General features: G+C 25.2%; 5 protein-coding genes across 5 annotated transcripts; 1 reads left to right on the forward strand and 4 right to left on the reverse strand.

Moving 5' to 3' along the window:
- Nucleotides 1–511: 511 nt before the first annotated feature.
- On the reverse strand, nt 512–1,245 carry PCHAS_0404000 (1-cys-glutaredoxin-like protein-1, putative; the record flags this gene model as incomplete). Its single annotated transcript, XM_737207.1, has 3 exons — nt 512–715; nt 833–931; nt 1,042–1,245. The coding sequence occupies 3 exons, from the start codon at nt 1,243–1,245 to the stop codon at nt 512–514; spliced, it is 507 nt and encodes a 168-aa protein (XP_742300.1).
- Nucleotides 1,246–2,255: 1,010 nt separating this feature from the next.
- Nucleotides 2,256–3,872, reverse strand: PCHAS_0404100 (circumsporozoite (CS) protein, putative; the record flags this gene model as incomplete). Its single annotated transcript, XM_737206.2, has 1 exon — nt 2,256–3,872. The coding sequence occupies one exon, from the start codon at nt 3,870–3,872 to the stop codon at nt 2,256–2,258; it is 1,617 nt and encodes a 538-aa protein (XP_742299.2).
- Nucleotides 3,873–6,489: 2,617 nt separating this feature from the next.
- PCHAS_0404200 (conserved Plasmodium membrane protein, unknown function) lies at nt 6,490–10,521 on the forward strand (the record flags this gene model as incomplete). The annotated part of the gene is made up of 1 exon (XM_016799961.1): nt 6,490–10,521. The coding sequence occupies one exon, from the start codon at nt 6,490–6,492 to the stop codon at nt 10,519–10,521; it is 4,032 nt and encodes a 1,343-aa protein (XP_016653265.1).
- A 419-nt stretch (nt 10,522–10,940) lies between these two features.
- PCHAS_0404300 (conserved protein, unknown function) lies at nt 10,941–11,459 on the reverse strand (the record flags this gene model as incomplete). The annotated part of the gene is made up of 1 exon (XM_738397.2): nt 10,941–11,459. One exon carries the CDS (start codon nt 11,457–11,459, stop codon nt 10,941–10,943), a length of 519 nt encoding a protein of 172 aa, XP_743490.2.
- A 1,275-nt stretch (nt 11,460–12,734) lies between these two features.
- PCHAS_0404400 (elongation factor (EF-TS), putative) lies at nt 12,735–14,023 on the reverse strand (the record flags this gene model as incomplete). The annotated part of the gene is made up of 2 exons (XM_738396.1): nt 12,735–12,866; nt 13,013–14,023. 2 exons carry the CDS (start codon nt 14,021–14,023, stop codon nt 12,735–12,737), a joined length of 1,143 nt encoding a protein of 380 aa, XP_743489.1.
- Between the last annotated feature and the right edge of the window lie 377 nt (nt 14,024–14,400).

The raw sequence follows: 14,400 nt of genomic DNA on the forward strand, positions 1-14,400 counted from the left end.
TATACATTTTTTAATGTTACATATATTCTATATATAAATAAGCGATTTTTATATTTTTACTCGTTAAATATTTATTTACAATTTGGCGATACTATGTATATATTATATATCCATAGGCCGCACTAATAATACAAAAATACCATATAAGATCTATGAACAAAACTTTAAACTGTTTTTTAAAAAAATATAATTTATAGCACTGTTAATTATACATATATTTTTCAAATATATAGTAAAATCATTAGCATATACTACCAAAATATTAAATATGTAAACATATTATTACGCATGCCTGTGTATAGAAATATGGGTATACATATATATGCACAAATGTGGGTATAGAATAATTTTCCTTTACTAAAAGGAACGAATGCTAAAGGGTATATAACCCCTTAACGGGCATTGCCCAAATGTTGTTAATTCGCTTTAATCTTGGGAAATAATATATATATATAAGTTCTAATATTTTGTATATTATACAAAAAAAATATATTTCAAATAGTATAATGAATTATTTAACAATGGTTTCTAATTCTCCTTTGTTGTATAAATCGGAAACGATATCACAACCCCCAATGAAATTATTTTTTACATATAAATGAGGAATGTATGGCCAATTGCTATATATTTTTATAGCTTCCCGTAAATTTCTGTTCTTCATTACATCAATATAAACGTAATCTTTCACATTTACTTTGTTTAGTATTTGAACTACCTGTTTATAAATATAGCCATATAAAAGAAAGAGAAATAATGTAAAATGTTAATATATATTCTAAATTGTGTGCATTTAAAAATATCCAATGAAATGAAAAATGTAATAAATTATTACGCTTGCACTAAATCCACACAAAGGTTGCTCAGGTGTTCCTTTCATAAATAAAACTATCTTTTCTTTCTCAAGAATATCTTTGATCTTTGTTTTTAAATCCTGCATTCAAAAAATAAACCAAACATATATTTACAAATTTAATATATAATATGCATTTATGGGATAGTTTAGGAAGTGAACTGTTTGTCCTTTCCTTAGTTTGTATTAACCTGATATATTTCTGTCTTTTCAAAGTCCTTAAAGTCAGTGATATTATTATTTATCATATTTTCCTGTGTTTCTTCTTTCTTAGTTTCTGATGGGCTGCTAAATTTCCCTTTTTGAGCACTCACAAATCGAAATAAGTTACCATTCGTGCCCATTACAACTTTGCTTAAAGGTGAAAAAATAGCCAATCTGTTTTTTATTATCATTTTAAAAAATTATGCACAAGTCATCTATTTTTATTGAAAAAGACACAAAATAGCTAGTTTGAATTATTTACACATATAAAAAGTATATTTTGTTCATAATTTTTTATTTTTTTTATTTGATATGGCTAGATTTTACAAAAAATGCTGCAATGTATAATATATTAGGGGAAATTAACCAATACTCATACTATTGCAATTTCATATAACAATTTAAAATAGGCGAAATTTCACTTATAAAATAAGAGATTTTAACTATCTATGTTTATACATATTTATGTACACCCTTTTTTGAATCATATTTTAAAGATATTGGTTTATGTTTTTGGGGATCTACTTATATGACCAATTCATAATAGAAAAAAATTATTTACATAAATTAATATGACCGAGGTTTTACATATTTTTTTTATTTTTTTTTTTTTAAAAAGCTAGCAAAAAAAAAATATATAACATTCTCAACAAAGAAATAACAAATATTGTATTTTTGTATTATGAAGATCTTATACACCCCGATAAATTATCGTTTGGACATATTTTCATTTTAGCAACTTTTATATTTATTTAAAATTTTCCACAATAAGTAATTTTGATAACTACATAAATGCTTCAAAGGCATACACAACAAAAAATATTTTGGGGGTACCCTTAAATAATGTTTTAAATTATATAGGTTCCTAAATAAATCTTAATAATTATTATTATTCTAATTCATAAAAAATATGTTCTCAAAAATAAAGTTTCTATATCGTCAAAAGTTAACTACATATATAATAAACACAAAAACAATAAACCAAAAAAGGAAATTTTGTAATACATATATATTTGCTTTTTTAATTTATGTTATAAATATAATAAGATTTCTATTATTTCATTTTTCTTTTGAATTACATATTAAATATATACACATATAAAAATAATCGTAATAAATATGGAAAAGTTCACAATAAAAAAAATAAGGTCTACACATACCTTATGTATATAAAATATTTATAGTCATGTGTAATGCTTATTTAATTAAAGAATACTAATACTAATAATATTACAAGTCCTAATGAGTTGCTTACAATATTAAATATACTTGAACATTTATCCATTTTACAAACTTCAGTTTCAAAATCCTCTAAGGAATAATTTTCTGGTTGCTTATTTACACCTGCTCGTTTTCTAATTCTTATACCAGTACCACATGTTACACTACATTGAGACCATTCATCTGTTAATTCGGTTTTGATCTTATTAATGAATTCTTTTATGTGCTCCGCAGTTGGCATCACAGCCTCTTCATTATTATTATTGTTATTGCCGCCTCCTTGATTGTTATTACCTCCTCCTTGGTTGTTATTATTACCACCTCTTCCTGGTTGATTTCCTGGTCCTTGATTATTATTATTACCTCCTCCTTGATTGTTATTACCTCCTCCTTGATTATTATTATTACCTCCTCCTTGATTGTTATTATTGCCACCTCTTCCTGGTTGATTTCCTTGTCCTCCTTGGTTATTGTTATTACCTCCTCCTTGATTGTTATTATTGCCACCTCTTCCTGGTTGATTTCCCTGTCCACCCTGGTTGTTATTATTACCACCTCCTCCTCCTGGTGCAGCTGGTACTACTGGTGCTCTGTTTCCATCTGCCCCTTGTGCTCCTTGATCTCCTTGTCCCCCTTGTCCTCCTTGTCCTCCTTGTCCCCCTTGTCCTCCTTGTCCCCCTTGTCCTCCTTGATCTCCTTGTACTCCTTGTCCCCCTTGTCCACCTTGTGCCCCTTGTGCTCCTTGTCCCCCTTGTCCCCCTTGTCCCCCTTGATCTCCTTGTACTCCTTGTCCCCCTTGATCGCCTTGTACTCCTTGTCCCCCTTGATCGCCTTGTACTCCTTGTCCCCCTTGATCGCCTTGTACTCCTTGTCCCCCTTGATCGCCTTGTACTCCTTGTCCCCCTTGATCGCCTTGTACTCCTTGTCCCCCTTGATCTCCTTGTACTCCTTGTCCCCCTTGATCTCCTTGTACTCCTTGTCCCCCTTGATCTCCTTGTACTCCTTGTCCCCCTTGACCTCCTGGTTGTTTCAATTTATGTTGAGGCTCTTTTTTCGCATCTTTGTTCTCGTCGGGTTTATCGGCGGGTTTATCGGCGGGTTTATCAGCGGGTTTATCGGCGGGTTTATCGGCGGGTTTATCGGCGGGTTTGTCACCGGGTTTGTCACCAGGTTTGTCGCCGGGTTTGTCGCCAGGTTTATCCTCGGGTTTGTCACCGGGTTTGTCACCGGGCTTATCCTCGGGTTTATCGCCAGGTTTGTCGCCGGGTTTGTCACCAGGTTTGTCCCCAGGTTTGTCGCCGGGTTTATCCTCGGGTTTATCACCGGGTTTATCCTCGGGTTTATCCTCGGGTTTATCACCGGGTCTATCGAGTGGATCGTCGGGTCTATCGGCAAGTACTCTGTTGACTATATTTCGGTTGGATAGTTTTTCATTTTCCGAGTTAAGCATTTGATACAATTTATTATCAGTTTCCTTATTGTAACATACCTCGTTTAAGTTCCTTTGGGCTTGGACATTTTTATTTTGCCCATATCCTGGAAGTAGGGAATCAACTAATAAAAGGGATGCAACAACTAAAATGGTACACTTCTTCATTTTAAATAAGTGTGTGTATATATATGTTTTGTTTTTTGTTTATGTTTTATTTTTTTAATTCCTTTTATAAGGATTGTCTTATGGGAGGGTTATCAAAAAAAAATAAACGATGATATATATTACGATAATTTGTTCACATATATGTGTTAAACATTATTTTGTGTTATAAATATATATTTAAAAAGGAAAAAAGATAAATATATAAATGAAAAAATACACAATATAATATATAAAACCAAATATGCTTGCATATATATAATTGTAGAAAAAATAAAATAAATAAAAGTATTATATAAATATGTGTTATATATTTTTTAATTATATAGCAATTGTTTTTTAATTTAATTTAAAACATGTTTTAGAATGAAAATATAACAACTTATAGCTTTATATATATGTATGTTTATATAAATGTGTTGATATATTGTTAAGGCAGAACATATTTCAATAAGCTCATGATATAGAAATAAAAAAAGGTGCATGCAAAATTATTTTATATCTTATAACAAGCCCTGCCTTTCTTTTCATTTATAAAAATTTGCATGCAATTTATTATATCAGTTTATTTCCCATGATGCAACCTTATATTCCTCAATTACAACCAGCATGTATGCATGTCAATATTAACATATGATAGTATTTGACATCCTTCTTATTTTAATTATAAACAAATAACAAATATATGCATGCATAAATATGGCTCAACAATTTTATACTTGTTAACTATTTTTAACAAAATGGAAGATGAAAAGAAATATATACACACACATATATATAGACTAATATATATAGCCCCACATATATATAATAGTACTGATTATAATTATTTTTTATATTTTAAAAAATGTTTATGCATATATATGCATGTTTTAAGCATTTTTCATTTGTCTACGTTGATAAATTATTATAATTTAAAAAAAACTTGGATTTAAAATAAATATAATTATTTTTATCTTTTAAGGGCAGCACACTATATGATAGAACACCCTTTATACACAAATAATTCCATTTTAATGCTATGCAAAAGACAACGATCTTGCATATTTCGCAAGGCAATACACACACAAATATAAAGTAAATAAACATATATATACATATGTATATACTACAAATAAGAGCATAGTGCCTGGACAAAACAAAGGCGTGCCCATATTTATCCACTAATTTGTATACATGTAAAGAATCATTTATTATATAATTATTTAAATAAAAATTATAGTTATTTTCCATTTGGTAAAGCTTGTAAAAATCCAATTTATTAATCTAGCTAAATATATATTTTTTTTTATGAACAGTCATAATAAATTGGTTTATGAAATTAGCTATTTTTATGCAACATGAGAACAAAAATTGCAAGATTTTGCCACCAAATATAGTCTACATTTTGTAATATATTGTTTATGTTAAAACGGACATTCACACATATATATATAAATATATAGAGAGAGAAATATAAAAGTATTACAAAAATTTACGACAGTTGTAAACGCATTTTATTAAAACAAATATATCAGGGACTACTGGTTAGTATATCCCATTTTCCCTTGCTATGCATATGCTTACATAAAATAAGCCATTGCATATTTAAATATGTATAAAACATAGTGAAATAATATATATTTTTATAGTATAAAAAATAGTTAAAAATGAGAGTAATTATGTACAGATTGGAAGAGAAATTGAAAAGCTAGTGAAGATTTAAAATTTAGTGGTGTAAAAAAATAAATAATTCTTTCAACAGTTTAATTCTTTTATGAATATATCAAATGGTCATTCATAAGGTTGGTTTGTCTCTTTTTCATTTTTTCAATTTATTTGCATTTCTTCTTTATTTTTACAACAATATGAATAATCCCAAAAAATTACAACCTTAGTAGTACTATTTTAATTCGAAAAGATATTTATTATAACAAGTATAAACAACGGGGGAAATCGAAACAAAATATTTATAGATATATTCTTTGTATGTATTATTTAATACTTGGTTTGCTCCCTAATTTGCATGCCCAGTTCATAATTTTCATATATTACACATTTAAATAATATTTACATATATATGTATGGATACAATTTTTTGGGACTATATTTTTATGTTTCATTTTGAATTATTTTCAATAACGACATATGTGATTGTGGCAAATATGGGAAGGCGACAATTTATTCTTTCAAATACCCCCAATTTTTTTTTTTTTTTTTTTATTAATTTTTTAAACAAAAAATGATATAAATTAATTAAAATTTATTCTACAATAAGTATTGTTTAATTGTTAACCCCCTTGGGGATAGTCTCATAGGATTCCCGTTTTTTTCTGTGCTTAAGCCAGAAATTTTATTAATATATTTTTTGTGCTATTTTATTTTACTTTATTTTTTTTTTTGATTTTTTTAATTGAATATTTCCCTTGCAAATGGTGGATAAAAAACAATTTTTTGGAAATAATTCCATGGAATAGTTTGATTCCATCTCTATAATTTCCCTTTTCTCCAACCTCGTATGTATATTATTTAATATGCATACATATTTTTATAAGGACAATAATAGCTAAACCAGTATACATATGTAAGGACGGATAGAGAGGAAGCTTGATACACCCTTAAAGAATCTCCATACAAAACCATGATAGACTTTGAAACATATCTACAATTGATGTTGGATAGGGGAAATGATTATTCCGTTTTCGAAAATATTCTAATTTATTACATTTTTAAGAGATATATTAAAACCTTTTTCTCTACTCATTCAAATAACTATAGCATTGAAATATGTTCTTGTAGCGAATTAAGTTTAAGTAATTTAATTTTTTCAAACTTGATAAATTCTGATTTTATTGTAGATTATGAAAACAAAAATTTAGTCAAATTTTTCTCGCGTATTATATTAAGGGAGAAAACCAACAAAAATAGTAAAACCAATTTTCAAAATTATTGTGAAATTAAAAAAAAAAAAAAAAAAAAAAAAACAGCTAGCTATCTAGCCAAATGGAATATCAACCTTTTGAAAATACTTCATCATTATTACACATCGGAAAATAAGACTGAAAAGAGATTTGAAAAAAAAACAGATAAACAAATCAATGATTTCTTTCATAGGTTTGGGAAATATATCATATCCTTGTTACATTTCGAAAATAAAATTATCAAAACAAAAGACAAGCCATTGTTTTTATTTTTATTTCTTTTATTGTTTACAAAAAAGCCAATAAATAAGAATAAGGGCAACGAGAAAAAACAAGACAAAAAATGTATGACTATAAAAAAAAGTCTAAGACAAAATACTTCATTTTCTGATGAAGGAGAAAAGTTTTATGAATATATTAATAATGGGCATTTTCAAAACATAAAATATAATTCTATAAATGAGTTGGTACATAATCATTTACATCATGTCTACATATTTGATGAGCAATATAATACGAATGTTGTTGACAGTGAAGATAAAAATGGAACCGAACAAATAGGATGTGATAATGTGTGTGGAAGGAAAAAAAAAAAAAAAAAAAAAATTATTATTTTATGTAATAAGTCTTTATTATTTTTAAGTAGAATATGCTTAGATTATTTAAAAGGAATAAATTATAAAATTTATGAGAAACCTTATTTAGTATTTACAAAACTGAATGATGAGCCTTTAAGTTTTATCAGAACAAAAAGGGAAGACCCCTTATTTAGTAACTATATTCCATTAATAAGTTATATAAAAAATAAAAAAAAATCAAATATACTATTTAACACTTTATTGCTAAAAGGGTTTTATAAGGGTAAATTTATTAAGACAATTTTAAAAAAAAATAATGATTGCCCCAGCCTTTTTAAAAAGTATTTAACTCTCTTTTATTTTAAGTTTGTTTGTTGTAATTCAGAACAAATGCGCGTAACGAGCATCCCAATTCTTTCACAATATTTCCAAATATTAAAATCGACAAATAAATATAAAAATGTAAACCTATTTCCCCTTCAAGTGTGCAGTGAATATTCTGAAGCAAACCTTTACAGATTTATATGTAAAAGGGACCACAAATATTCTAACAACAATACTAAAGACAAAAATGAAAAGTATATCCTCTTTACATTAACATGTGCATATATATGTCTCATACGCAATAACAATTATTATAACTTATACTTTTTATTTATTATAATTCTTTTAAAAAATGGGGATTCAAAACTCCATGATAAAATAAATTATTTTATAAATCAATTGATAGAATTCGATCCCAGTAATCAATATCTATGGAATGTGAAAAATATGCTTTTTTATATGTACATACAAAAATGTATAAGGAAGTATATATATCTTACTTACATGCATGGAGGGAAACCAGAGGATATGAACATTTTCTTACCCCCCTATTTTACCTGCACAAGTAAGGTGAAAAATTATTCTCAAATTGAAAGTTTTCAAAACAATCCGCTTGACAACATTGATAATTATCGAAGAATACAAAAAGGAGTATGGAAAAAACAAAAGGCATACATAAAAGGGAAGTCTATTATTAATACATTACTTTCCTATAAACACTCCCCTCACAACCGTAAACATATAATTCAAAAAAAGTGTAAAAATAAAAAGCGAGAAAAAAATACACTTACTTACTTTAATAAAAAAACTTTTAAATATATAAAGAATAATTTAAACATATTTTTTAAAATTCTGGAAAAAAAAACATATAATTATATGGTAGCTTCACACATTTTTATTTTTTACAACAGCTTTTATTTTTTTCTCTCAAAGGAAGCTATGCTTTTAAAAAATCAAATAATTCCAAAAAATTATAAAAATATTTTGTACAAAAATATTTATTATTATGCAATTCATAATTCCTATCTTTTATTTTGTATAAAAAATTTATATCAAGATATTATTGCATATTTAAGGAATTATTTTGTTGTAATAATACGAAAAAATATCTTCGTATACAATTGTAGCTTCCCTATTATTCAGAAAGATTGTTTGTATTGCAAAAAAAAAATAACTAACCATATAAATGGTTACCCAAATTATACAAATAATGAAAGTATTAATTATCAAGAGACAAAAATAAAAAATAAAACAAAATCCTACGACACTAATTTGTTATCATTTTACTCCAGTAATGATAAAAAAGACAAGCTCCCCATTCAAAACTATAATCTTGCCGACCTTTTTTATTTTTCTTTTTGTATTAATTGTAGAAATAAATTTTCCCACAACACCGAAAAATTAAAAAATGCCCTTTTATTTAAGAATGATGAAAAAGAAAATACACACAAGTGTCCAAATAAAAGTTCAGAATATATACATGTAAAAAATATTTATTTCGATTTTTATTTAATCAAAAATGATAGCAACATAAGCCAAGATATCAGAATATCGATATCCCTTTTTTTGTTTAAAAAAATAAGCTTATTTTTAAAAAATTACGAAAAATTCTCAAAAAATATTATTCAATTATTAAATGCTTATTATGGGGAATTGTGGTATTTACATTTTTATGCAAATGGATTAAGAAGTGTTTTATATTGTATGCGTAATTGTAATTTTGTATTTCTTGAATTATTTTATAATTTAATTTGGCCACTATTATTTTGGGAAAAAAAAAATAATTACACAAATATAAATAAAGAACCACACACATATTGTCCTCACCACCAAGCCAAAAATGGAATAAAAAAATATAAAAACTCTGATAAAATAATCTTCAATCTTTTCTCCAAATTAGATATTCATTATGTTAAGCAACTAAAGTTTTTTAAAAAATATTACACAAATTTTAAAGTAAAATATGAAGGTAAAAAAAGACAAAATAAAGCACATACTATCATAAAACAAATCAATAAATTATTTAAATTTTATTTAAGTGGCGACAAGCCATTTTACTTTTATCAAGATGGAAAAAAAAAAAAAAAAAAAAAAAAAAAAAAATGGATAACTAGCGATTTCTATATTTTGTCCATTGATATGTATAATCTGCACACAGACATTGGGACAACAATTTTAAATGCTTATCAAAAAATGGAAAATAAAAAATGTGAGAAAAAAAAAGATAAAAACAAAAAGTATAGACAAAACATAATTACACAAACAAAATGTTATTACTCAATATTTTTTAAATCCATAATCAATTTAATTTATGAACATTCTTTACACATATATAGAATGCTTAAAAGGTGTCATATTACTGAAAAGAACATACTAATTTACAATAGACATGAAAAAAATGATGGGAACTTATTTACTCAAACCATTAATAATGTGAATAATTGTAGTATTGAAAAATATAATAACAAAATAGAATGTGAGAAAAAAAACATTTTACAAAATAATCATTTTAGTTGTACAACTGGAGATAGCATACTAAATAATGTGGTTATTAAAAATGCCGAAAAAAACAATTATAAATTTGATTTTAAAAAATCTTTTCCATTTGTTTACAAAATTTATAGAGATATATATATATTTTTTAAAATTATGAAGAAAAACAATTTCACCTTATTTTATGTCTTAAAAAATTATTCTTATTTATCCAAAAAAGTTATAAAAAAAAATATATATTTTTTAAAGTTTCTTTTTTCACACTATTTTATTTTATTCTTATGTGAACATAAATATGTTTTTTATTTGTTAAAAAAAATATACAAAATGTTAAAATATGTCTTTTTAAAAAATTAAATTTTTCTATATCCTTTTGTTTATAAGTTATTTTATTTATGCAACTTTGCATTATTCCTCCGAAAATTCATTCATATATGTACTTTGTTTATTATTTTTCATAATTTTGTTTCAGTTTTATTTTTAATTTGTGGGTATAATTAAAACAAAAAAAACTACGTTGTAAAGTTAATTAAAAAATTTTGCATTTCATAAGACAAAGTCTTAAGTAAAAATTGCCTTTACGAAATGCTAATTAAATGTATAAAAATGATGAAATAAATTACAAATAACTTATTCTTAACAAAAAAACAAAAAAATAAAAGTAAAAAATGAAATTATTTTTATAGAATGTGGGGCTTGTTCATGATGCCGTGTTAGGTTGCCATCGATATTTGCTTTATAGCTTGCCCATTTTGTTTGCAGTTTTTACTGAATAGTCAAAGATTGCCTTTGTTTTCTTGCTTATATCCATATATTGCACATGCACATTTTCTATGTTTCATATAATCATTGATTATATACTGAATACGGTTATTTAATAAATCATACAAATTCATGTATCGTGTTTGGAGTTTTTTTCGAACTTTGAATTCCTTTTCTAATAATAATTTAATTTTACAGTTACTATTTTTTATTTGTTTTTTTATCATCTCTAAATTGTTTCTATAATTCATTATTTCTCGTTCATATATATTATTTTCATTAAAGTTCATAATATATTTCATATTATTTTCTTTCATCTTTTCTTCATTTTCTAGCATTGATAATTTTTCTTCTAATGTCATTCTAATTGCATGTTTTTCACTTATTTCAATTTTTAATAACTTTAATTCTTCCATTATTTTTTTTATTTTTTCTCGATAATTTTTTTCATTAGCATCTTCATACTCTTCATTATTTATTTCCTCATTCAAAAAGGTTAAAGGGAAGTTATCAAAAAATATTTGTTCACTCATTGTCTTGTATATTAGTCAAATTATTCATTTTTATCACACAAGAAAACAAATATGAAAAAGAAAAATGCAGATATATCAATAATACCCCCTTTTTCCTTTTGTCTATACCTTCACATGCTCATATATCAAAACTTTGATTTAAGCATTCATAAATGCGATCCAACTTTTGATAAAAATCTTCACGCTTTTAGTATATCTTAATTGGATAATTTGAAAAAATAAATAAGCTAAAAAATACAATAAATTTAGCTATATAAACTTTCAAATAAATAGTTTATTCCGAAATATACTTTCCAATTTGAATTTCTTCAAAAAATGATAATTAACTCCATATTATTTATGTTATTACATATAATCTTGTTTATTCATCAAATTCAAATATATTCATTCGTTAATTACAACGATGGATACTTTATATTTTATTAGAAAAGTATAATTATTAAGCATGCCAAAAATATAATATTTTTTTTTTTTTTTTTTTTTTTTTTGCAAAAAATTATTGCTTATTCAGAAAAAAATAAAATTATAAAAATTATGTGGTATGCAAATATGATAATTATTCTCTCCGATTGTAAGTGAAAATAATGCGTATTGTTTTTATTTCAAAAAATAAATTTCTACATTTTTATAAATATTAAATAAGAATAAAAATACATTTATATATTTACTTATTCTTTCATTAATTACCTTTTTATATGCAACAAATCGAACAAGTTTATACCCCAAATAATATATAAGAAAATTGTCGTTCAAATTTAGGTACTTTTGTTTAACGATTATCCCCTGCTATTTACAAATATAGATTTTTTTTATTATGAACAGGAATAGCGTAAAAATTTATGCATAATAAAAGTTTTCATTTTTGTGGTTTGCACTTTCCCCTGTCATGCTTCATATGGGGATGTTACAATCACATGGTAAAATATCGTATGCTTGTTTTTCAGTCTTTAAACAAGACATGCTATATATACATATTTTTTTCCTTAAAAACGGAAAAGGCTTATATAAATATTTATATTTATTAATTAATTCGATTATTTTTGACACAATGTTTTACAATATAAGACACATTTAAGAAAATAGTATGCTTATTACATGTATGCTACTTATATATATCAACACCTTTTGTCAACCAAATTCAGTGTCGATTTAAAAATAAAACAAATTAATAAAAAACTAAACAATTTTTACTAAAACATCGAAAAAAATAGAGATGAAAATGCATATATATATGCTCATAATGTTGTGTAAGTTATGAATTGTACATGCTATTTATCACACTAAAATATTTTTTTCCCCGACTATAAAATTATCAAAATGCTTTACATTTATTGTCAAATCATTATTTTTTGAAAAATCTTTGATAACTTGTGACACTTTTCGCTTCGTATCATCGAGCATGTATTCCTATAAAAAATGAATAGCAAAAAAAATGATGTAACCAAATGAATAAGTAAAAAATATGCACACACAATAAGCTAGCCAATGAAATAAAAAAAAAATTCCAGCTAGCCAACAATTTTATTACTTTTTTTGGCACTAATTAAGCTTACCTGCTCGAGTAGTACTACATTGCTGTAAAATTTTTTCATTTTTCCGTTGATCATATTTGTAATAATATTTTCGGGTTTATTTAAATCTTTTAACGAATCTCGAATAATATCCATTTCTTTTTTTACAACATTTTGATTTACTTTATCAATAGAAACACTAACAGGTTTTGCTGATATTATATGCATACATAAATCATTTGCAAAGCTAATAATATCTTTTTCTTTTGTTTTTAATTTTTCATTTAAATTGTCTATTTCTATAACTAACATAACCCCAGATAAACCAACATTATTTCCATCAACTATATTATGAATATAATAATGTAAAAATTCATTTTCATTTTTTTTAATATATTTTGAAAATCGCCCAATCTTTATATCTTCACGAAATATATTTCTTAAATAATTTAATTCTTCAGAAACAGTTCCATTTATTTCACCATTTGAATTTGTATATGGTGATTGCATAATTTTATCAATAGCAACTAAAGAGGTATCAAAATTTTCTACTGAATCATTTACGTCAATATTTGGTGGAATGATTTCATTGTGTAAACAAAGTTTTGATATATTTTTAAGAAAAGTAACAAATTTATTATTTCTAGCTACAAAATCTGAATCTGTTAATAATTCAATTAAAACTATTTTATCATCCATAATATCGGAACATATCAAACCTTCTTTTTGGGTTTTAACACTTGTAGATATAAAGCTCCCATTCTTCGTATTTTTCCTAACCAGTTCTATAGCCTTATCAACATCATTATTACATTCTTTCAACGCATCATTACACACTTGAATACTTGCATTTGTAACTTCTCTGATATATTTTAATCGTTTTAAATTTTCATTAGAGGAATATAACCGATTTCTTTTATGAATACTTTTATTTTTTATCTGTTTAATATCCGTTACTAAGTTTAAACTACTCGTCCTCTTATAACATATTACATCTAACGAACAAGTCAAAACAAAAACAAAAAAAAATTCCAAAAATAGCGAATATCTCATTTCATCAGTTCATTCAACACTTTGCGAAGATATTAATCAAGGGATGAGCATACACAAAATGAGAAAAGGGATAAACCTTTTTATTTTCGCTAATTATATGATCACCCCTTATGCCTTATACGGTTACAAGCCCAGTTTTTTAACCTCACAACTATATATGCTATGTTTGTATATACTCGGAATAATTTTTTAATCGCATGCCACCTTTTTCTTAAACTATCCCATAATACAATTATTTTGTTTTCCTAACAAAACATATAAATTTCCATTTATACAAAAAAGGTAATAAAATATTTGAAAATATGAAAAAGAAATTATTTAAGAAATTGTGCTAGTAGCATTTTAAAAATAAATTTTATTTACAGTTTTTTTAATAT

The sequence above is a fragment of the Plasmodium chabaudi genome (assembly GCF_900002335.3).
Source record: "Plasmodium chabaudi chabaudi strain AS genome assembly, chromosome: 4".
NCBI lineage: Eukaryota > Apicomplexa > Aconoidasida > Haemosporida > Plasmodiidae > Plasmodium > Plasmodium chabaudi.